Below are 22,700 nucleotides of genomic sequence, written 5' to 3'. Positions count from 1 at the left end.
TTCTTGCGCACCCTCCCAGAGCTCAGACTCCCAATGCTCGGTACACCCGGGTGAGGGCCACCGTCCTAAATAAAGTTTCCAGAGAGTTTTCCAAGGTAACAGCTCACCTGTGGGCTTGGGAGAATCATCAGTGTCCTCGATCTCGCTTCCCTCGGTCCCGTCCGCGTCACTTTTCACTGCGTTCTTCCCGAAGCTGCCTTTGTTTTGCGATGGCGGCACAGGAAGTGGGCCTGGGGATGCGTATGCCCGGATGAGGTCGTCGTCCTCCTGCTCCTCCTCTGAACTAAAGGGAGGGGTCCTACACAAATCAACACCGAGACAGGAGCGCTGTTTTCGTAACGCTTCAGGATTTATGATATTAAAAGATATGCCTCTTAAAGTGGTGGCACCTTTCTCAGGTAATTCCCAGTGGGCACAAGTGCCTTTGGGGTTATGACCAAGATGGCGGCAAGGCCAGAGGTTATACCCATGACTGAAGCATCCTCCCACGGCCAGATCTCTGCCAGCAACGGGGCATGTTTATCAAAATGGGCTGAAGCTGGGGCCTGTCTCCTCTAAACCCAAATGTGTATATTCTTAATAATTTTGGTTTTCATACACCTAAGAAAAACATTTCCTCAGTATAACCACTCATCTTTTAAAATTGTGTCATTACTTACAGTTTCTTTATACTGCACTTTATTGCAAAGAGCTTTTACATACACAATCTCATTTGTATCATCACATGAATTATTACCCCAATTTTAAAGTGAAATAGAAGTTCAAAGCAGTGTTCGTTCATTTAAATAATATTTATTGGGCACCTAAATTCCAGACAATGTGTCAGTCTTGTACATGTTGATTCATTCACACCACATCCCAAGAAATAATGCTCTTCCCATGAGATTATGTATAAGAAAAGTGCTTTTGAAGGGTGAATCATTGTTTATTGTCTCTAATACACAGTACCTCAATGAAGAGAGATTTATGTCATCAATATCTCCAGAATAAGGCAATGATGATTAAATTATTCATGATCAAATTAGTCTTACTCATAATTAGTAACAATATACCTACAATTTATTGAGTATCCACAAGTGCCAAGCACTGAGCCAAGCCCTCTTCATACATTCCCATTTAATTTGTAGAACTCTCGTGAAAAAGGCAGCATTATTCCATATTGCAGATAAGGAAATTGGGACTTAAAACATCCCATATTACAGATAAGAAAACAAGCTTAAAACAGTAATCAACTAAATCAGTAGCACACAGGTGATGAGCAATTGAGCTAGGGTTTTTAGTATCCTAAGAGAATCTAAGAGAGGAAGAGCTACTAGGGTCATTATTAACTTCCACAAAAAACTGGAACACGAAATTATTACATTTAAAACAAAGTTACACTGTCACAGGTCTAGGCATAAAAACTCAACATCAGCCATTTAATTTAAATGTACTTATTGAGAAATTACTCAACATTGTCAGGGGGTGGATATAAGAATGACTCAGGTGTCTCTCTTCTTAATGGAATCCACAATGTGGTTAAGGGCTATTGACTTATGTACTAACTGATAAAGACAGAAAGACATGTCACAAATAACATATCACAAAGGGATAAATTATGATAGTAAATAATTATGGCTTCATTCAACCATAATGAGCATACTACTTTAAAATGAAAGGAATGTTCAGTGAAAATAATTTTTAAAATGACCCTCCCATCCCCATCAGTACTCACGTAATAGTTGAAGACTTTCTGGGAAAATGATCTTCCATGATGTTTTTCTTAATTCTAAAAAACAACAGAAAAATATTTTTAAATTGCAGAAGTTAATAATATAATTTCAGATACATTTCTATGGAACTGGTGACTTTTGCTTTTGACATATACTAATGAGGAAGAGCAGCAACAAAAGTCACCAACTGTCAACAAGAGACTGGTAGGAATTACAAGTGTGATTCTCTGTTGGACCAAACACTGTTATGGACTCAATATCTGTGTCCCCCCCGCCCCAAATACATATGTTGAAGACCTAACCCACAGTATGATGGTATCTGGTGGGCCTTTGGGAGGTGATTAAGTTTAGATGAGGTCATTGAAGATGGGGGCCCCCATGATGGGATTGGTGCCTTATAAGAGGAAGTGAGGCCAAAGCTCGCTGTATCTCCACCATCTGAAGGTATGGCAAGAAGGCAGTCGTCTGCAAGGCAGAGAGCCTTCACCAGAACCTGACTATACTGGTATCCTGATCTTGGACTTTCAGCCTCCAAAATGGGAATATAAGACATTTCTGTGAAGCCACCCACTCTATGGTATTTTGTTAAAGCAGCCTGAGCTAAGACAAACATTGATAAAATAAATCTGAGGGCTGAAATACTCACTTTGAAACAGATGTCCTATCAGTAGAAACAGCTTTTTGTCTAATCAGTTGTCTGTTTTTGGGAGGAAGTTGTATCATTTTGGGTACTTCTCCAGTTGAAAGGGTATCCATTTGAGAAACACTGTACTTATCTGGAATATAGTGTCATTCATGAGTCTCCATTGCCTTTATGGTCAGTAAGTGAAAAGCAAAGGTAAACAGTGTAATACACCCTATGCTGCTGTGGAAATGAACAATCCCATCTCTAGGGTTTAAAGCCAGAGTCTAGGGTTGTTGTTTTGTTTTTACTGTAAAAACAAAACCCAAGACCCAGCATTTAATAGTACAAACAGTAAGAGAGTTGTCAATGAAGTGGCAAAGTTTGTTAACCATTTAAAATTATAATAATTTAATGATATCTTGTGGTGAAAAAAAGAAGAAAAAAGAAAAAGTTGTTAAATTAAGCTCCCATTTGCAGTAGGTAACAAGCTTACCTGAAGATAGTAGTGCTTTCTCCTCAATTTTACAGCTGACTTGATGTTCAAGGAATTCTCGAATTTGATGAAAGTTAGGTATTTCTCTTTCTTGTTTATGTCTTTCTGATTCCACACTTTTTAGTACTCTATGCAATTGATCACTTGAAATGCCATGTACATCCTGAAAGAATAAGATGTTAAGTTGGCCAATTATCCTGGGAGGTTTCATTTCATGGGGATATATCAGCATTAACTATGCCAACATTTCAATCCATCCTTACAGGACTCCAGCTGTGTGTAGAGGGTGAGGGTGCCCCAACAAGTAACACACTGTCCTGGCCCCAAAGAGGCCATGAGTTCAGTTGGGCACATAAGGCATGCATATGTTTATGATTGGCCGACCAACGAGGCTATGTGTCATAAGAACCCAATGAGTCTACAAAGGCTAGAAGAATTCCAGGGAGAGAGGCCATCGAAGGCCCCAGTGGCCAGAGAAGCCTGAAAGGGAAGGCTGAGCTGTGGCGTGAAGGACAGGTGGAGTCAAACAAGTTAAAACAAGGAGAAATTTCCAGATGGGTAGGCATGGAGTACGGACACCTGTGAGAAAGGAAGGTGTTGAGGCAGAAACAGGCAAGGCACATCCCACAGGTTAATGCTTACAAAGACCTGGGTGATGAAACCAGCAGAAGAGACTAAATGCCATCCCAAAAGGCTGAAAGGTTATTCTACAAGGAACAATAGGTCATCAGAGCATCAGAGGTGACTTTCTTTCTCTCTTTATTTTTATTTATTTATTTATTTATTTATTTTTGAGACAGAGTCTGGCCCTATCACCCAGGCTGGAGTGCAACGGCACGATCTCGGCTCATTGCAACCTCCGCCTCCCGGATTCAAATGATTCTCCTGCCTCAGCCTCCCTAGTAGCTGGGATTACAGGCACCCACCACCACACTCAGCTAATTTTTGTATTTTTAGTAGAGATGGGGTTTCACCGTGTTGGCCAGGCTGGTCTCAAACTCCAGACCTCGTGATCCACCTGCCTTGGCCTCCCAAAGTGCTGGGATTACAGGCGTGAGCCACCGCACCCGGCTAGAGGTGACTTTTAACTATGCAAATAGCATAATTAAAGAGACAATATGAGAAAAGTCATCTGGATTTGATGAGAATCTGGACAGAAGAAAACTAGTTAAAGGGATATTTGTTGAATAACAGTGTCTCACACACACACAGCTACCTATCATCTTTGTCCCCATACCCCTTGCTTCCCTCAGCCTTCCCAGTCCCAGGTACTGGCCCTACCACCCACCCAGTTGCCCAGGACAGAAATCTGCATCATCAGATTAAGTACCACCTCCAAGAAGAAGTTTTCTCTGACCTCAGTTATTCAATCAACCCCCTCCTCTACTTTTCCTTTATTTCACTTCATACAATCTAAATTAGAGATCTCCCATTTGTCTGGACAATCATTTGTTTTATGCCTATCTTCCTATACCATGTAGCTGGAGGATAAGGCCTAATACTGTACAAATGTCAATCTTTCCCACTTAATATACAAAACTGGAAACAATTTCAATCAGAATCCCAACAAGCATTATTCTGGGAGTTGAAAAGTTATTCCTAAAGTTCATTGGAAAACAAAACATGGAAGAACTACCAGTAAATTTTTGAAATAAGAAGACTAATGAAGAAGGCATGGCCTATAAAAGATACTAAAACACAGGACAAAGCCACTACAATTAAATTAGTATGGTGTGGGAAAGGAACACACAAAAACCAAGGTAAAACAGTTGAAAGTCCAAAAACAAATCCAAATATATATAGGGATTTCCTATATATATTTTGTCATTTAAAATGACAAAACTGTCCTTTTAAATAAATGGAGAAACAATGGATTATACAACAAATGATATTGGGACACCTGATCCAACTGGAAATTAAGTTAGCTCTCCAAATCACTGTTTCAAAACCTAATTCTTAAAGCCCAGATAGACAAAAACAAAATAAGGCAAAACAAAACAAACAAAAAACTAGGAAAACCTCTCCAAGCATTAGGAAAAAAAAAGAAAGTTTTAATAATCTTAGGATAAAAGAAAATGTCCCAATTAAAATTAAAACCCAAAAAGCCACTTGCAAACAATCAATATGGAAAACTACAGTTTCAAGAAACAATCTGTGTAGGATGAATGTCTTTGATTTCCACTGCCCAAAGGGTGGTCAAAACCCACCTAAAAAGGGTCTATGTGCAAATTTAAAAAGACTGAGTTGATGAAAGATGTGGAGCAACTAAACTCTCAAACACTGTTGGGGACAGTGTGAGTTGGTACAAAGACTTTGGAAAACTATTTGACAACACCTACTATACTAAACATATGCCTACCCTTTGACCCAGCAATTTCATCCCTAGATATATATTCAAGAAAAACAAATGCCCGTGTTCACCAAAAGACACGTACAAGAATTAACAGCCAAGAAGAGCCCCAAAATAAAAACACAAATGTCCATCAGCAGGGAAGAGATAAACTGCAGTATAGTCACACAATAGAATGCTATAAGGCAATAAATAAAGAACAAACTACTGCTACATGAAAGAACAGGTATGAATCATATACATAAAATCATAAGCAAAAGAAGATATAAAATATTACACGGTGTATGACTCCACTTTTGTGAGGTTCAAGAATAAGCAAAACTAAGTCAGAATACCCTTTCTCTCCAACTGGGAAGTAGGGGGTGATATTGACAGGAGAAGGTAAAGAGAGTCTTCCAGAGTGTTGGAAATGTTCGATCTCATCATTTGGGTGCTGGTTATAGATCGTACACACACATCCATGTAAATACAAATCTGCCTATATACATAAAAGTATACAAACATGTATATCCACAAATATAGCCACATACACATACATCTGAAAACATACATAATCATCTATATACATACATATACACAAATGTATATACACATATAATATACATAAATGTGTATACACATACACAGATATCTGCATATATACGGATACATACATGTATATATACATATCTACATATACACATACACACTATACACATCCACGTGTGTGCCCATGCATGCGTATGTGCTCACAAGCTTTGCATATGTGTGTATATATGCATATTTAGATGCACTTTTTTATATACATATAAACTAATGAAGTTCAATTAAGGTTTGTGTCTTTTATGTATGTCAATAAAAATAGAAAAAGCAAAAAGAATCTATATGATAGGATATACCAAAATTATTCAATCTGGCAACAATATGAAACCGTATCCATTCATCCATTCATTCAACATGTATTAATGAAGTGCTGGTTTTGTAATAGGCAATGATTTGAGGTTAATATCAGAATGTAAGCAGCACTGTGACTGCATAGATACAAACCCTGGCTCCTTCATTACTAGCTGTGTGACGTTAATCAAGTTACTTACCTTTTCTGTAAACTGTCAAGATACTAATGTCATTTATTTCAGAGATTTGTTCCTATGTTTAAATGAGTTAATATTTGTTAAGTTCTTAGAAGTGTGCCAGCCATACAGTGAATGCTATTCAAGTGTTTGATAAATAAAGTAGGTCACATTAGCCTCTGGTCTCCAAACACAGACAGAATTGATGTGCTTTCTTCTCTTCTCTGATCATTTCTAATTTAGAAAACAAAATATAGCAAAACTAACAAATATTCCAAAAATGAATGAACATACTGCATTAATCCCCAAGGTTTCCAGTTTCTCCATCAAGTTCTGCTCCACCATTGTTCTTAGTCCCTTAGTGAGGGAGGAGTTACTCTTCAAAGCTTTCCTTAAATGCATTTTGTTGTTATTTAATTTCTGTTCATTTTCTCTTCCTGAAATAAGGTTTTAAAAATGTGTTAAAAAATGAATTAAGCAAATACATCAAATCTCTAAGCAGAAAATGACAAAGTACAGCTTTTAAGCAGCAAGTATTTGTGATGTTTTAAAACTTTTGGATATTTTAGTCACTCAGCACAATACAGAATGCTTAAGTTACGTAGCTTTTAAAACTATTTTATGTCTACTTTAAAACTTCAGTATTTTTAAAGACTCTGGATCACTTAATCAGATGACAACTATAGATATATATGTATCTACAGAAGCATGATGAAAAAAATTATTTAGGAGTTTAATGTTTTATCACTAGAATTATATCACTATCTCCTGAAAAATTCATCTCTAAGCTCACTCTGTTAGAATTTACGTATCATCTTATGAAGAAAAAGCCGAATTTACTTTAAATAATTAAAAATTTTTGGCCATCTCAGTGGCTCACACCTGTAATCCCAGCACTTTCAGAGGCTAAGGTGAGTGGCTCACTTGGACCCAGGAGTTTGAGATTAGCCTGAGCAACATAGTGAGGCCCCATTTCAATTTATTTTAAATTAAAAAAAAACACTTCTTCAAAGTTTTTTAGTTTACTAGAAGCTAAGTACATATAAAACTTCAAGATGTGAAAATCATTATCCCCCTCAAAATATTTACCAAAATGAAAAAGGATAACAAAAGTATTAGCAAAAGTGTATTTTGTTTAAAACAACCTGTAATTAAAAACAAAGAAACCAAAACCAACAGGACATACTCTCCTCACTTCCATCCCTACCCCTTTTGTATTCCCCACTAAAAAAAAAAAATGTCAAGTTCAAAAGAGTTTGGAGAAGAATGATGGCATGACCTTTAAAAATCTGAGTCCTTATGTACAAAGGAACTAAAGACTCGATTAAAGAGATGCGATGTTTGGCAGTTCAGACCCTTACTGACTGTCCAAAGCCTGATCTGGGAGAAATGTGACAACTATACTACCATTTTGGAGCCTAATCTCCTAGCAGGGGCATTTTGCCCACCAAAGGATGGCATCAAATGCCATTTCCTAGGTGTAGGGCTCCAGGCCGCCTGAGAGACTCTCCCTTCGCTGCTACCCCACCCATCTGAGTGGATGGGATTCTTAATACCCATAGTACTTGGATTTGCAGATCTTGAACAAAATGTCTTTTTGTTTAAGAGGTTTTCTAAACACCAGTTCAATTCCCACATTAAAAAATATTTCTATTACATAAATAGATGGTTTTACTGAAAGCAAAATTAGATTACTTTTTTGTACATTAAATAGAAGAAAAAAACCCTGCACAAAAATACTATTCTATGTTTTGCCATTGCAGCTTGCTAAGCTGAAGTGATAAAACTGCATATAATTATATATTAAAAGTCAGAACTAATCTTAAATTGTAGTCTCAGCAATCATGCTGCTGTTTAACCACCAATGTTTACAAATATTCTGAAACCACCAAAAAAAGCACTTCTACAAAATCATAGCTGCAGCCACTACGTCGCTGGCTTTGGCTTTTAGGTGGCCATCAAGTGTGCAACTGTCTAAGGCCAAAAATAAAAAGAGGCACCAAGAGACAGCCTGGAAGTCTTGGTGCCACCATTGAAATAGACATACCCCCTACCCCAATTATGCAAATAATCTTTTGGCCAATATCTCAGATAATGAAGGACATATACAGAAGCATCGCCCAAAAAGAGGCTCTGGGCCCAGTTTCCTCTGGGACTTGGGGCCACATACAGGGGCAAGCAATGCCTGGAATGACTTGGCCGCAGTTAGAAGAGCTGTAAAGCCTTTGCTGTTAGTTGTTGAATTCCTTTGCCGATGTGTCTCTGATCACCCTCAACTCTGATGACAGGTTCATTTTGATGACTGAGTTTCCCCAAACTACTGCAGATTAAGCATTTCCCTCTATCCTCAAATTCACCTTATATACTGGTGCTTGCTTTGGGAAATCATTTATGAATAATTACAGCACCCTTGGTAAAGATTCTTACAAGGCTGGGACTGGCCAATGGAAGCAAGAGAAAGAATGTAGAGTAGGCAGGGAAAAATAAAGTTTTTATGTAGAAGTGGAATTAATCACTTGAAAATCAACCACAGCTGAAGATTTTAGTTAAAGCACATATTGCTCACCAAGACCAAGGCAAAACTTTCTAAAGACTAGCATTTCCTTCCAATACAAATTTTCAAACACAAGCAAGCAGATGGCCAGGCTAATGCACAACAGTCCATACATGGGATCAGTTTTATCAGACACACAACATCCCATTTATGGTAAACAAATAATTGTAGCATGAAGCAAATGATTTTTAAAAATCCTTGAATTTCTGAGTTGGAAAGGACTTTATCTACCACCTAGTAATGATAGATTTTTCACATGAGGATGCTAGAAACAGCAGTACAGTAACTTCCCCAAAGGTCATCCAGATGGTCCTGTAGAGGCCACATCAGCTTCCCTTTCTCCATTTGCTCTCTGCAGTAAACTATGGACAGTAGAAAACCTGGATGTTGTCACTAATTAAACTCAACAATCTGAAGCAGGCTCTTAATCCCCCTATGTTTTCTTTCTGGAAAATAAAATGGCCTCTAAGATCCCTTCTGGCCCTCACATTCTAGCATCTATAAAACAGCAAGATCAAATATGCCTCTGCTCAAAAAGCAGGTACACAGAAATATGCGTGTGTGAGTTACTTTTTAGTAAAGGCCACAGTGTTTTTGCAAATCACTGCCAAAATTGAGCTTCGCAAGCACTTATCTGCAAAATGTTAGCACAAGCTGAGGAATTTATTGATGGCAATTAATCTGCTGCCAGTATGTTAACTCCACAGAGGTGCTAGAAGGAGGCAGTCACTGGTTTCTGCAGCGGTGCACGTGGACCCTGAGGTATTTTCCGTGGTCCTCAGCACTCTCCTATCTACTGCCAGAACTGTACACATGGAGCATGGCAAGGGTTATTTTCTTTTCCAGTCCAGCCCCCTAAATGTGGCAGCAACCAATGGTGGTGTTTGCTGTCAGTGATTCCAAGCTACCCTCTTACATTGACTGGAAGAACTCTAAAAGCACAGGCAGAGGGATGCCGCAACTGAAACCTGGAACTGGAAGTTGGAAGACCACTCTGGGTGATGGTGGACAATCATGATTCCTATAGGAACCCTCACTAGTCATTTTTTAAATGAGTGAACTACATGACCTGAAGTTCCAGTTTTGAAATTACGAGACCTTTTCTATGAACCTCCTGACATGTTTCACAGATTCTTCAAAGAATACGGGATTGTATGTCTTGGACATCAGTAAATGATATGTATGTGGGAGAAAGGAAGCATGTTACTTGCAAGCAAAATGATGTGTCATTATTCAGAACTCAAATAGGGTAAGATTTGTTCATCCCGTTTCTTGGAAACCAACAGGATTGGTTGAAAATCACTTAAAGACAGTATTTTTAAAGCACTGTTTCTCTTCAACTTTATAGGGCTCAGAAGCTCAAATGCCTACATAAAGCAAAGAAGGCAACGTGGGGCAAAAGAGTTGAGGGGGATTATGGCAAACCGGAAGTTGCTTCCACAGTCGGCAGTGGCGGCTCAGCCCTGCTAAATGTTGCTCAGTAGACCATGACCCAGGGTTTCCAGGGTATTGTATTGTGGCATGAAGCCAATAATTTAAAAAACAACAACAACAACCAGAATTTCTGAGTTGGAAGGGACTTTATCACGTAGCGATAGATAATTAAATTGTGTAGATTGCACTACAATTAAATATTGGCAACCGATCATAAAATATTTGCCAACACTGCAGCTTGAGTAAATCAGCGTCTGTGGAATCGATTTAGCCTGCAGGATCTCGTTTGATGCCTGGGTTGTGGCCATCTTTAAGGTGCTGGAAGTATCTGGGAATGACCCACCCCAATTTATTTGCTTAACAATGGAACAAGGCTGAGGATCCCATAAGAAGGTGACAATATCTTTTAAAGTTATGCTCATCACAGTACCCCAAAATTTCCCTCAACAAGTTTTTATGGCTTTTTATAATTTAATGCACCTATGGTCACTCTTGTTTCTGAAAGAAGCAAGTTTCTAAACATTGGAACAGCAATTACAAAGAAATAAGCAGGAAATGAAGCAACTAAAACCAAACTCTTCAAAATCAGTGCCAAACATGAACAACTATTGGGACAGGAAGATATGCAATCCTAAGCTAAATGGTCTGTCTAAAATATACAAAGTCAAGACAAATTACAAAGATACATGGAAGCAAAATAAACAAGCCCCATAAAAACATCAACAAGTGACTGATCACTAGCATAACAAGATTAGACTTGAAAGTATACCTCATATAGGTATTATGAATATGCCTGATCTAGTGAATTCTCAATTTGTAGCCTTATAAAAATAAAAAAAAAACTGGTAAATGTCTAGAGAACAAGGGAAGAGTTATAATAAATATTGAATTTACTTATTAGAATACATATCATTTGACTTCTCTTCCTGACAAAACTGACAAAACCAGAATCCATATAAGTATTGACAATTTGCTTAAATTCTCCTAAAGAAGTGATATATGGTGATATATGACAATTCTCCTAAAGAAGTGATATATGGTGAATTATTATAATTAATAAGAAAAAGTTACGATAAATTGATTCAAATATAATTGTTTTCAAAATCTACAAATCTAGCATTAGAAAATGTTCCTTATAATTAAAGCTTTCCTCATACATTTTAAAAACTGATCAACAGAAAATAATTTTTAGGACTATCAAATAAAATGAGTAAGCAGTAATAATTATCTCCCAACACCCGTAACAGCTCCCCAATTCCACCATAAAGATATTGTTTTGCATATAAATATTCCACATCCAGAACTCAGACATTATTAAAAATAATTTGGAAATAAGCATTTCACCAATTCATTTCAGATTAAGGGTATGATAAATCACCACTATGACACAAATCTTTTCAGATCATCTGGTACACATGTATGCGTCAACATGTCATCTCATCAGAAAAATCTGCATTAAAATAAAGACTTAAATATTTTTTCAAGTTCCCTGACACAGAAAATTTCTTATCTGCTTGCACAAGAATACTGTGAAGCAGGGGAAAGCAGAACAGAATATTAGGGGAATAGGATAACAGAATACTCCATGTGGGTTGGAAGTAAAATCCAAATCTAAATGTCTTTCCTAATTTTGATGTGGAATAAAAACCACTGGCTCATATTTTCCAGGCCTGGGTTTTGATATATAAATATAATATGTGCAGGTAAACCTGATCAAGCCCTTTGTTACCTTTTTCTTCCTCTGAAAGTTCTTCTATTGGTTCCAGTATGTGCGACGAGAATGCCTGTTCTATTAACAAGGAAAAATAAGAACAGTACAAACAGAACAACAGCAAAGTAACATTAGTTTCCTTTCAAATGATTTAGAAAGATATAATTCCATAGCATTTTAATCATGCCTAAATAGCAAATATTTACTGAGGAAAAAATGTTGAGGCAATCAGTCAAAGATGGTCACCTTTTCATGGTATCTTCAATTTCTATGTACTTTCCATTAACTAAACTCTACAGAAAGTATAGTTTTAAATAATTAAGTTAGAGTTTCTTCTTCATCAACCTAGTACGCAATAGCCTTTTACGACACAAGGGCACAACTGCAAAAGATCTTCATTACTTATAAAGTATTTCGATCAAGTGGCTAAACAGAAAATTAATGAAAATATTTCAACTACAAAAAAATAAATAATTCCCAAGGCCCTGGGATTCCCACTTGTTCCCGGTGCTAACCCCATGGTATTCAAGTGGTAAGACCAACAAGATAAAACAGGAACGACAGGAGAGAAGTCAGCAGCAAGACTGAGAGTCATTCTTCGACACCTGCATGGATACATTTCAAGACCTAGTTCCGGGGCTGGAGAATGCCCTGGGCCCACAGCTGGGCAGATAAGGAAGGACTCTTCACAGTCTCACCCCAGAATGTCAACCGCACTCAGGGGAGATGAGGTCTTTGGATGACTATTCCCAGAGAAATGCTATATGTATACACAAGGAAACCTGCCAGCAGCAGGCATAAAACCAAACCCTATCCCATCAACTGAAGGTAATTTCCTTCATGGGGAAGGTCAGGTTTTGGGTGAAGGTTTAATGATGGTGGTCAGGCATTAGACATGGAATGAAATGCAACTAGCAAAGTTGGTGCATGGTTCACTCACCTTCAGCTTGGAGACTGATACAGTGCACTTCCCCCCACCAGCTCTCCACTTTTACCTCCAAGTGGGAGGTCATTGCATTCTACCACCAGACCTGGGAGTGGGTGACGAGCCAGGGTAAAAACGGCCAACAGTTACTGAGTGCTCATCAGGTGGCCGGGCAGGGATCCACATGTGTGGTATCTCAAATTTAATGCTTCCCACTTTAAAGGGTCTGTTTTTTATTCATTAAAGGGTATTTCTGGAACTCTATTTCAGATAGATAAATGATAGAGAGATGATAGAAAGAGAAACAGACAGACAGATTTAGGTATATATAAATAGGTTCTTACAGCTTAGCCAGCAACCTAGTCAATGTATGTAACATTGGCTGTATGGGAGAAATGCATCTGAAACTACTTTCAAGTGAACTTCTGGAATGCAGCCTATGACTGAGTAAGACCACCTTAATGCTGAAGTGTGGACATAGCCATGAAGAAGCGTTTAAGTCCACCAGGTACCACAACTGGTGACCACCAAAAATGTGCTTTTCAAATTTGTTATAGAGCATTAAGATTTTGCAAAATTATACAAAATAGGTTATATTACTAGTTTGAACAGTTGAAAACAGAGATTTAAGGAGGATAACTAATTTCAGATTTTAAAAAGTCACACCATTTGTATTTTATTGTACTTGTGATCAAAACAAGGTCACAAGGAAACTTTTACTAAAATTTTCATGAAATCATCTCACACATATTTATCATTTCATTGCAGGGATACTCCTATGACTTATTTCTCTAGAGTCAGGATAACTGCCAGGTTCTGATGTGTTTCCCTCTGTGTAGAGAGGAAGAGTTCTGGTAGAAGGGGAGATTCCCGAACAGGATCCCATCACAAGGGCTTGGGAAAGTGAGACTGGCCAAATCCCAGCTCCCAAAACAAGCAGGCTGATGTCCTATATCAGGAGGGAGGGACCTGCCCTGCTCATGCTTTGTAAGCCACCAGTCTAGCCTTCAAACGTCCCAGAACCTGTCCTGAGCTGAGATCCAGGGTGAGAGTCAAAACACTCAGAGGTCTGAGTCTCCCGTGAACTTGCTGAAAGCTTTAAAAAAAATCCTTGTCAGTTTCCTACCATTGTCTCCAGAAGAAAGGCTCTTGGTCCTCTAACTAGCCCTGCCCTTTTGTCCCTGGCTGACTTCAGCGGGACTTCATTGTGCCCACCTTAGAAGCTAACACTGGCCAGAGCTTACTCAGTGGCTTGTGCCTTGCTGGCCCATCACAATGGCCACTACAGTAGCCATGGCTGCTCTCTGCACTTGGTAGGAAAAGTCCCTAAGCCCACAGCTTAGGGCTGGGCTGTGAATCTGGATTGCCTGCTTCCAAAGTCTGGGCACTTGGCCACAAAGCAATGATGCCTGCCCACTGGCGCTCACTAGGCTTGTCTTCCTGACTTCTTCAAATGCCACCGCTGTCCACCCATTATCAGAGTTCACTGTGCTCTGACCTTCCTTGGCCTTGGCCCTGGTCCCCAATCAGGTGCTCAGCCTTTCTGCCAACTCCACCAAACCGCTGGTCTGTCCACTCCTTCTCCACTCTCGTCACCACAACCCAGACTCCTGGGGAGGAATCTCAAATGCAGGATCACCCACACCCACAACTGGTCTCCCCAGCTCAGAGTCTTTGGAGACGCTCTGGTCAGGCCAAGCCTCCCATAGCCCAGCTCTCTAATTCTGCACACCCAGCCTCAAGAGCACTCAGCGGCTACACACTGCCCCAAGAACGACCCTGGACAGCTGCCGCCTGGCACTCAACAGCTGCCATGAACGCCCTCAACCAACCTCACTTCCCTCACGTCTCCTCCTCTTCTCTATGCATGGCCAAGTAATTACTCTGCACTGCTAATACACATCTAGTGCTTTCCTGCCACCTTTTCCTTCTTACTGTTGGCTTTGCATAGGATGCCATCCCAACATATTCACCTCCTACTCGGCTCAAATGGCCAAATATCAGCTACGCCAGGAAGTCTTCCCAGAGTCTCCCAAATGGAGAAAATCTCTCCCCTGCCTGGGTACCCATTTCATTTCTCAGTGGCTCTCACCTTGCACCACAATTATAAACATGTGGTCTCCTTTATAAGCTATAAGTTCCTTGGGGACAGACTTCGTTTCTGATTCGTTTCTGTATCTCTGTCATGCCCGCCTTGGCGTTACCCTCAGGAGTGGCCCACAGTTGTCATTACCCAATGGTCGGTGAAGGAAGGAAAGCAGGAGTGGCGGAACACCACTAGAGAAACAACTACACGTGGCATGTTAACTCCTGTCAAAGACATGTTCACTGAAGACTCTTCTGAGCTTTTCCAGGATATATGTCTAGGAGATCTTATTGGCATATCCAAACATTTCCCCTTGTGACTGCACGTAAGCATGGTCACCTGACAGGGAACAGGCCCATTCTCCTTTAGAGGGTGGAATTCCACTGAACTGAGACTTCCTTTCAACAGTCCCCATCCCACTTCTGTAACACTATTTGGGCCAGTGGTGTCCGGCGGGGAGGGAAGCCATCTTTCTTTCCATCAAAAGACACAATACGCCAGAAGTCTGGAACACACCACCTGTCATGTATTGGACAATCAACTATTGCTTGTGTTAAGTGTCAGTATTTCAAGATGTAGAATACTTGCTGTGAGAGCAAAACATAGTAATTGTAAAGTCTAATAAAAATGTTTGTAAGTTGGGTGCAGTGGCTCACACCTGTGGTCCTAGCACTTTGGAAGGCTGAGGTGGGAGGATCACTTGAGTCCAGGTGTTTGAAACCAGCCTCGGCAACATAATGAGATGCTGTCTACACAATAAATTTAAAAATTAGTCAGGTATGGTGGTGCACCCCTGCAGTCTCAACTATGTGGGAGGATCACTTGAGCCCGGAAGGTTGAGGTTGCAGTGAGCTATGATCATACCAGCACATTCCAGCGTGGGCGACAGAGAAATGCCCAGTCTCAAAAAAAAAAAAAAGTTTCCAGTTTTTGTGGTCATCATTGTAGCTATATACAATTAAAGTCATGTATACACAAGCCCCTCACAATTTATAGGCCAAATTAAAGGAGGGCTTCACATGTAGGTGGAACCTAGCAGGTGCCCATAGACTTTGGGGAAAGTGGTTATTTTGCATCCTCACTGCACTCATCGCTCTAAAAGTGGGCCATATTATCAGGTCAGGCAACCTAAGCAATTGGTGTATGGGTCAGTTTAACAGCAACAAAGTCTACTTTATTTACTGGGCATCCTAATACCACCATTTAGTCACAACCCCATGAGCAAACAGCAAAGTGGTCTCCAGTGGTGAAAATACTACAAAAAGTTATTTGAGGTTTGTCCAGTAAAAACACATACTAGGGGATGGGGATCAAGCATGATTGTTTATCTTCTCCAGAACCCGTGTTTCATCCTATCAACTGCCTTCAAATCAGAACCTGATTGTTTATCTTCTCCAGAACCTGTGTTTCATCCTATCAACTGCCTTCAAATCAGAACCTGATTGTTTATCTTCTCCAGAACCCGTGTTTCATCCTATCAACTGCCTTTGAATCAGAACCTACTGCCTGTACTGTTCAGCTTGTGTAGCAGAGTTGAAAGCAGGGAGCCATCAGGGTTCCCATTTTACCTAGATCCTATCAGGACAGAAGCACTGGCAAGGTTGGCTCCTAGCAGCTTACAGTGGAATTCTTTCCAGGCTGCTTTAGCTCACTCTCTCCTCGAGGCAGCCCCCATCAGATGAGAATTCAATGCAAGGAGCAATGGCCCCCACCCCTGCCTCAGTGGAGGACAAGCCAGAGCACTCATCCCAGCTCTGCAGCTCTGAAGCAGGGCTGGCTGAGGCCTCCACTGCAGCTGCACCTGGGTTTAACGTCCCCTTCACCCAACACTGCTTCTCTCACAGGTGCTGTCCGAGGGCACCCCCCGTCCCACCTGTAAACTTCTGTATCAGTCTGTTTCCCAGGGGACCCAACCCACAATGGTAAGGAATCGCAAGATTTTTCATGGTAAAGAACCTCATCAAGCTTTGAGATGGAACAAAGGACAGAGAGCGAACGGGCGAATAAACATTATGCAATCCATGACTAACCTGCCCTGCCCCTGCCACCCTGGGGAAGCTGGCCTGATGGGGTGGGGGACGTTGGCGGGCCCTGGCCAAGTCTCTTCCTAGCTCCTGCCCACTGAGATGCTCACAAATCAGCTTTGATCCCCATCCAAGGGCTGTAGGCCCTGTGCCAGGTCTGGTTGGCATTTAAAACTAGCATTTCAATCCCAGCAGATGCCAGGAAGGGGGCATGACTGATTCATGCAGCTCTGGGCCAGTGAGGGTAGGGTCTCCAAGAACACATGCTTTAGAAATGATCGATTTGTCCAAACCCCTGAATTAACCCCAGACAGCTTAATGTACCTACGGGGGTGTCCTTTAGTTAGCAACAAAAATATATGACAAAGAAACTGGGACCTTGTGTAATGTCATACAGAAAGCTAACGATAACAAAGTAGAGGGGCGGGGAAGTGAAAGAAACTAAAATACGCTGTTGAAGTACAAAAGAGAAGTGGCCAGTAGTGCTTTACAAAAGGACGCAACAGAGAGATTTTAGACCTGACATAAAATAATATGAATACCGAATGATTGCTAGATACTTTTCTTATACATTCAATATTAAAGCAAATTTATTTATGTCCAATGTGCTTTTATCTGTTACTGGTCTAAAGGAAAAAACTGCATGCTCTAAACACTTGTAAATAAGAAGATCAATATGTGGAGAATTTATACATCACATATTGTGATCACATACTCAAGACAACTGATCCACCTGAAATGATCTTCGGGAAAAAAAATAAGGTGCAATAAACACTTCATGAGTCAGTCATGAGTAAAAAGGATTATTACTAAAGTTCATGGTATACAGACCACGATATTTATGAAGACAAAAAGTGCCACTATACTGACCAGTTAGATCATGGATTTACGTGTAACCTTTTTAAAAGACCAAAAATGAAAGAAGACTGAAGTAATCATTGGATTCCACAGCAACTGTATGTGAGACAGGAAAAAGATGGCCCTTCTCCCATCTTAATGCATTTGTAATATCCAACAGACCACAGGAAAACATCATGTTAAAGTACATACTATAAAAACTGTAATCACTTTAACTGTATAAAAAGTGAAATACAGCTACAAACATTCAGCCCGTCTATTGGATCATGTGAATAACAATTATCACCCTTTTGATCTGGTCCAAGAACTGAACCCTGGCAATGATTTCACCCAGTGCTTCCTACCTGTTTCCTTTAGTTTCCATTACATGTCTTTTCTAGATTTTCCCAACCAGTCATTCAAACCGTTTGTTTAGAAAAGGTGACTTGCTGCCACATTGAAAGTTATAAAAACAGCCACATATGCCCTGTGGCATGTGCTGGTTGGCTGGTCTGGTAGCAGACCATTCTTACCCAACACCTACTGTTTTCCACAAAAGTCATAAATAACCAAGACACTACTCAAGTTAAAATCTCTACTTGTGAGTCTGGCAACCTTTTATACCTATCTACACCTTTTATATTTTAAGACTTTGGAGGATATGTCCAGTTTACAACAGTATTACACACGAAGACTGCAGTTTTAATAACTGTTTTTGCAGTCACTAAAATGTTTCCTGTTTTATTATAAATTACCTCCACAGAATCACTTTTGGTTAATAAGTTATCTAACTCCGGGTGGCAAGTGCACATAAAACGCTGAGACTATTACTGAAACTTACCTTGTGCCATTGGCAGACTAGATTTAGTCTCTGAAGTGTGCAGGGCTGGGGCATTCACTGAAACAGCATAAAAAGGAAAAACTCAGAGGTTCCATAATTAAAGCATAAGCATCCGAACATGATGATAGCCAAATTTGCCTCAAATTAGTCAAGATACATACAGACCATAAGGGACAAAAATTTCAAGTGACAAAGATATTATACAACATAAACTTATATTCATAACAGCTTTATGGAGATATGTTCACCTTTTAAAAATATACAATTCAGTGGTTTTTTAGCATATTCACAGGGCTGTGCAACCACAACCACTGTCCACTTTTAGAACATAATCTTCATCACCTCCCTCAAAATACCCATTCCCAATACCCATCACACCTCATTTCTGCCCCTTCCCCATCCCCAGGCAACAATTAATCTACTATCCATCTCTATGAATTTGCCTATTATTGACATTTCATATAGTAAATGAAACCATACAATATGTGGTCCTTTGCATCTGGATTTGCTCACTTAACACAATGGTATCAAGGTTCATCCATGCTGTAGCATGCATATAAATATCAGTATGGGTTTTTATGGGCAAATAATGTTCTGTTTTATAAACTGACCACATTTTATTTACCTTTTCATTAGTTGATGGACACATAAGTTGTTTCCACTGTTTAGCTATTATGAATAACACTGCAATGAACATTCATGCACAATAAACCAGTTTTGAAAAGTACTCTAATCACTGGGCTGGAAGACATTATGTGAAGGTATTAATTTAGTCACTGCCTGTGGAAAGAGGTTTGCCCAACTTAACTAAGACTAAATGCTCTCCAATTTAAATTTCTCCAGAAAATTAGATTCCACTGCCTTCTTCAAATATTTGACAATTCTTATCTGAGAGTCCTCTCTGGACTATTTATTTGTCCAGTTGGTTTTCACTAAACGGTATTGGTCTATTAGTTTACTGCTTCTTTATTTTATCAAGACAGAATTTTAATTCTAATCTTACCCTAAAAAGTACTGGCCACAAACCTCAGCTACTTTTTTTTGAAACAGAGTTTCACTCCCATTGCCCAGGCTGGAGTGCAGTGGCATGATCTCGGCTCACTACAACCTTCGCCTCCTGGACTCAAGCAATTCTCCTGCCTCAGCCTCCCGAGTAACTGGGACTACAGGCATGCAGCACCACGCCCAGCTAATTTTTGTATTTTTAGTAGAGACGGGGTTTCACCATGTTGGCTAGGCTGGTCTCGAACTGGTGACCTCAAGTGATTCACCTGCCTCGGCCTCCCAAAGTGCTAGGATTACAGGCATGAGCTACCATGCCCGGCCATCAGCTACTTCTGTGGGTATACACTTTTTATCTTCACAATGGCTTCTAGTGAAAGTGTTCAAATTTGTAAATTGCTAACAAACTCTGGAAATACTGCCTTTGTACCCATTTGCAACTTGCATAATCTAGATCAAGTTCTGGCAAACTATAGCCCATGAGACATACCCAGTCCACTGCCTGTTTTTATTGGAACATGGCTCCTTCACTTAAGTATTGTCTATGGCTGATTTTGCACTACAATGGCAGAGCTGAGTAGTTGCAAAACAGACCATCTAGCCTGTGAAGCCTAATGTAAATCACTATCTGACCTTTTACAGGAAAAAAAAAATACAGAATACTAACTATTCCTGATCTAGATATTATTCCAGCTTACAGAATCAAAAGATCTGATGCTGTTAAAATTGATCACAATTTGGTCTTTTCTCTAAACTACAGAATGCATTCCCTTATTATGCAAGGGTAGTAAATCAGTAAATGACTGACTAGTGTCTAAATCACCAAGGGTATAGACAGGTAGAATCAACAGGTTTGACCATATCTGCCTTATATTAGACATTACAAATCTTCATTTTACTGAGTATAGGTCTGATTTATTTATTGCATATCTCCTAAGCTGACTTTCACTTTGTGATTTAGATTTTCTGATCTTAGAGTGTATGTTTTGTTTTAAGTGATGAAAACTTCCCTGCCATCATTAGAACCTTGGCTTTTAGATCTTTTTGTATGCTGGGAAGAGGAATGGGATGAGCCAGGGCCTCACTTGGAAGGGACCCCTATCTATGGGGCTATGGGCTTATTTTTTTAAATTATTTTTGGAATTTTCTAGAGCCAGTGGCATCCATAGTTTTTGACAACATTCCCCGATCAGTAAAAGTTCCCCCAGAAATACACATATTTATTTAAATGAATTTTATATGTACTATAATACAAATATGTATATTTTAAAACAAAAAAATTTGAAAAAAGTAAAAGGGTGAGATTTATTAATACATAAAAATAATCTCTAATAATTTTTTCCCACATTCCAATAGATAACTTTGCATACTCCATTTGGAGAAAACCACTCTAACTAAATATAGCCTTGTTTTTTGTTTTTTTTTTTTTCTGCATATATATTTGAGTCTGGTCAGCTGCCAAAGATTGTTTGTTTGAATAAGTTAGTATTTGACCTTTCTATCCTTCTCTGAAATGTGTTTTTTCCTTCATTTCATAAGATGCAAGTTCAGCATCTCTTCCTCTCTCAGCCCTGCTCTTGGCACTTAAACTCCGCTCCTCTCCTTAACTACCACTTAACTTCTTCAGCTCCAGGAAGCAACGAGAGGCTTCAAGAAGCCTCCAAGAAGACTGAGAGGTTAAAACCATCAGCATTTTCTGGCCAGTAGTGCAAATTCCAAAACACGGTCAAGAATGTCCTTTGGTCACTACACAGTGCTCTTGAGATCCCTAGGCCCATGTGTGTGGTGCCATCTCCCTGCGCTCAGCCTCAGCCCATACTCCTCTTGTGGTCATATTGCTGTGCACATGGCACGGCTATCTGCCCTTACTCCTTCCTGAATGGAAGCAAAACTATCTCAACTATTTAGCTAGTATTTTTAAACAACGACCTGTCAGTTTCTAAACTGTAAAGATTATGTCCTTTTGGTTTACTGCAGAATCTTGACAGCTCCAGGAGATAGAGCAGATGGCCAGGCTGACCACAAGTGGGGACTGACAGGACACCTGTCAAAGCCTGCAGCAGTAAGAGTGTCAGCAGTTTCAAAGTGTGGTGACACCACACACAGTCACACAGTCACCCAGTGTGTCACTTTGAGAAGTCTACAAGTATAAACTAAAGTGATGCCAAGGAATTTGTAGTCATCCCTTTTTAGACAAATTGTGAAATAATAGCTATGGCTAATCAAAATCACCACCACATCACGTGGATATTCATAGTCTTGAGTTTTAGAATGAGGTCAAAACCAAGAATGAAAATAAATCATTATGCGATCTCTAAATACACTGGTTTTCAAAGAAAAGTCTCGAAAAATAGTAAGTAAAAGTTATGTTTTGGTTCAGCATTTTAAAGATACCTTTGGAGCCCTGCATCTATTATAGGAACTTACTAGGCACAGCTGGAACAGCTGGCTGAGATTCAAAAGCCTGCCAGGCTAAAGGATTTCCTGAAATGACAGAAAAATAAATGAACAAAAAAAAATCACAAGCTATGGATTAAATTTTTGTAGCCCTTATCCTAATTTGTGCCCCCATGAAAAACAACAAAGGAAACGTACCAATATATAGCACATCACCAGGAGAATAAATACGCGTAACATAAATCTTTCTGAAGCTAAATTTTTCCCAGAATTATTTTTCAGTCAAATATTTATGATATCTAGTTAATTTTGCAAGTATTCCTCCCTACCTGAGCTCCTGTTATTTTGAGAGGAGTTAAAGGGAACCACAACCCTCTTTCCTCAACTCTATCTCAAAACAAGAGGGAGGAAACCCAGCTCATACACCCCAGCACCACCCCCAGGTGGCATCCCTCAAATAGACAAAGATGCCTCAACAACCTGAGACGTGCAGGAACCAGGACTGGAATCACCGGGAAGAAAACTAGGCAGAAGTGAGACCCTGAACCTGTGGCTTCCAGTCTCCCTTCTGGTCTCTTTTTTATTTTTTTTTCTTTTGCAAAGTCAGCTGTTGCCCTGGTCTTGACTGGTTCAGTGTGTGTATGTGTGACAGACAGAGAA

The 22,700-nt window shown here is 39.7% G+C and overlaps 1 protein-coding gene across 3 annotated transcripts in view; it reads right to left on the bottom strand.

Annotated features, from left to right (window-relative positions):
* DZIP1 (DAZ interacting zinc finger protein 1) overlaps positions 1-22,700 on the bottom strand; it is a 65,090-nt gene that overhangs the window by 6,342 nt on the left and 36,048 nt on the right. For 2 of the 3 annotated variants that reach the window (XM_011975433.1, XM_011975432.1), the window contains 8 exons: positions 22,071-22,127; positions 18,642-18,698; positions 11,947-12,006; positions 6,524-6,666; positions 2,831-2,993; positions 2,359-2,488; positions 1,715-1,768; positions 108-298 (listed from right to left, as the gene is read on the bottom strand). In XM_011975433.1, coding sequence (XP_011830823.1) covers positions 108-298; positions 1,715-1,768; positions 2,359-2,488; positions 2,831-2,993; positions 6,524-6,666; positions 11,947-12,006; positions 18,642-18,698; positions 22,071-22,127 — 855 coding nt within the window. The remainder of the gene's footprint in view (positions 1-107; positions 299-1,714; positions 1,769-2,358; positions 2,489-2,830; positions 2,994-6,523; positions 6,667-11,946; positions 12,007-18,641; positions 18,699-22,070; positions 22,128-22,700) is intronic. The other variant, XM_011975434.1, reaches the window with a different exon arrangement.

The sequence above is a fragment of the Mandrillus leucophaeus genome, unplaced genomic scaffold, assembly GCF_000951045.1.
Source record: "Mandrillus leucophaeus isolate KB7577 unplaced genomic scaffold, Mleu.le_1.0 Scaffold1559, whole genome shotgun sequence".
Classification (NCBI taxonomy): Eukaryota; Metazoa; Chordata; class Mammalia; order Primates; family Cercopithecidae; genus Mandrillus; species Mandrillus leucophaeus.
The sequence above is the reverse complement of the archived record's forward strand: the minus strand, read 5'-3'. Positions and strand labels throughout refer to the sequence as shown.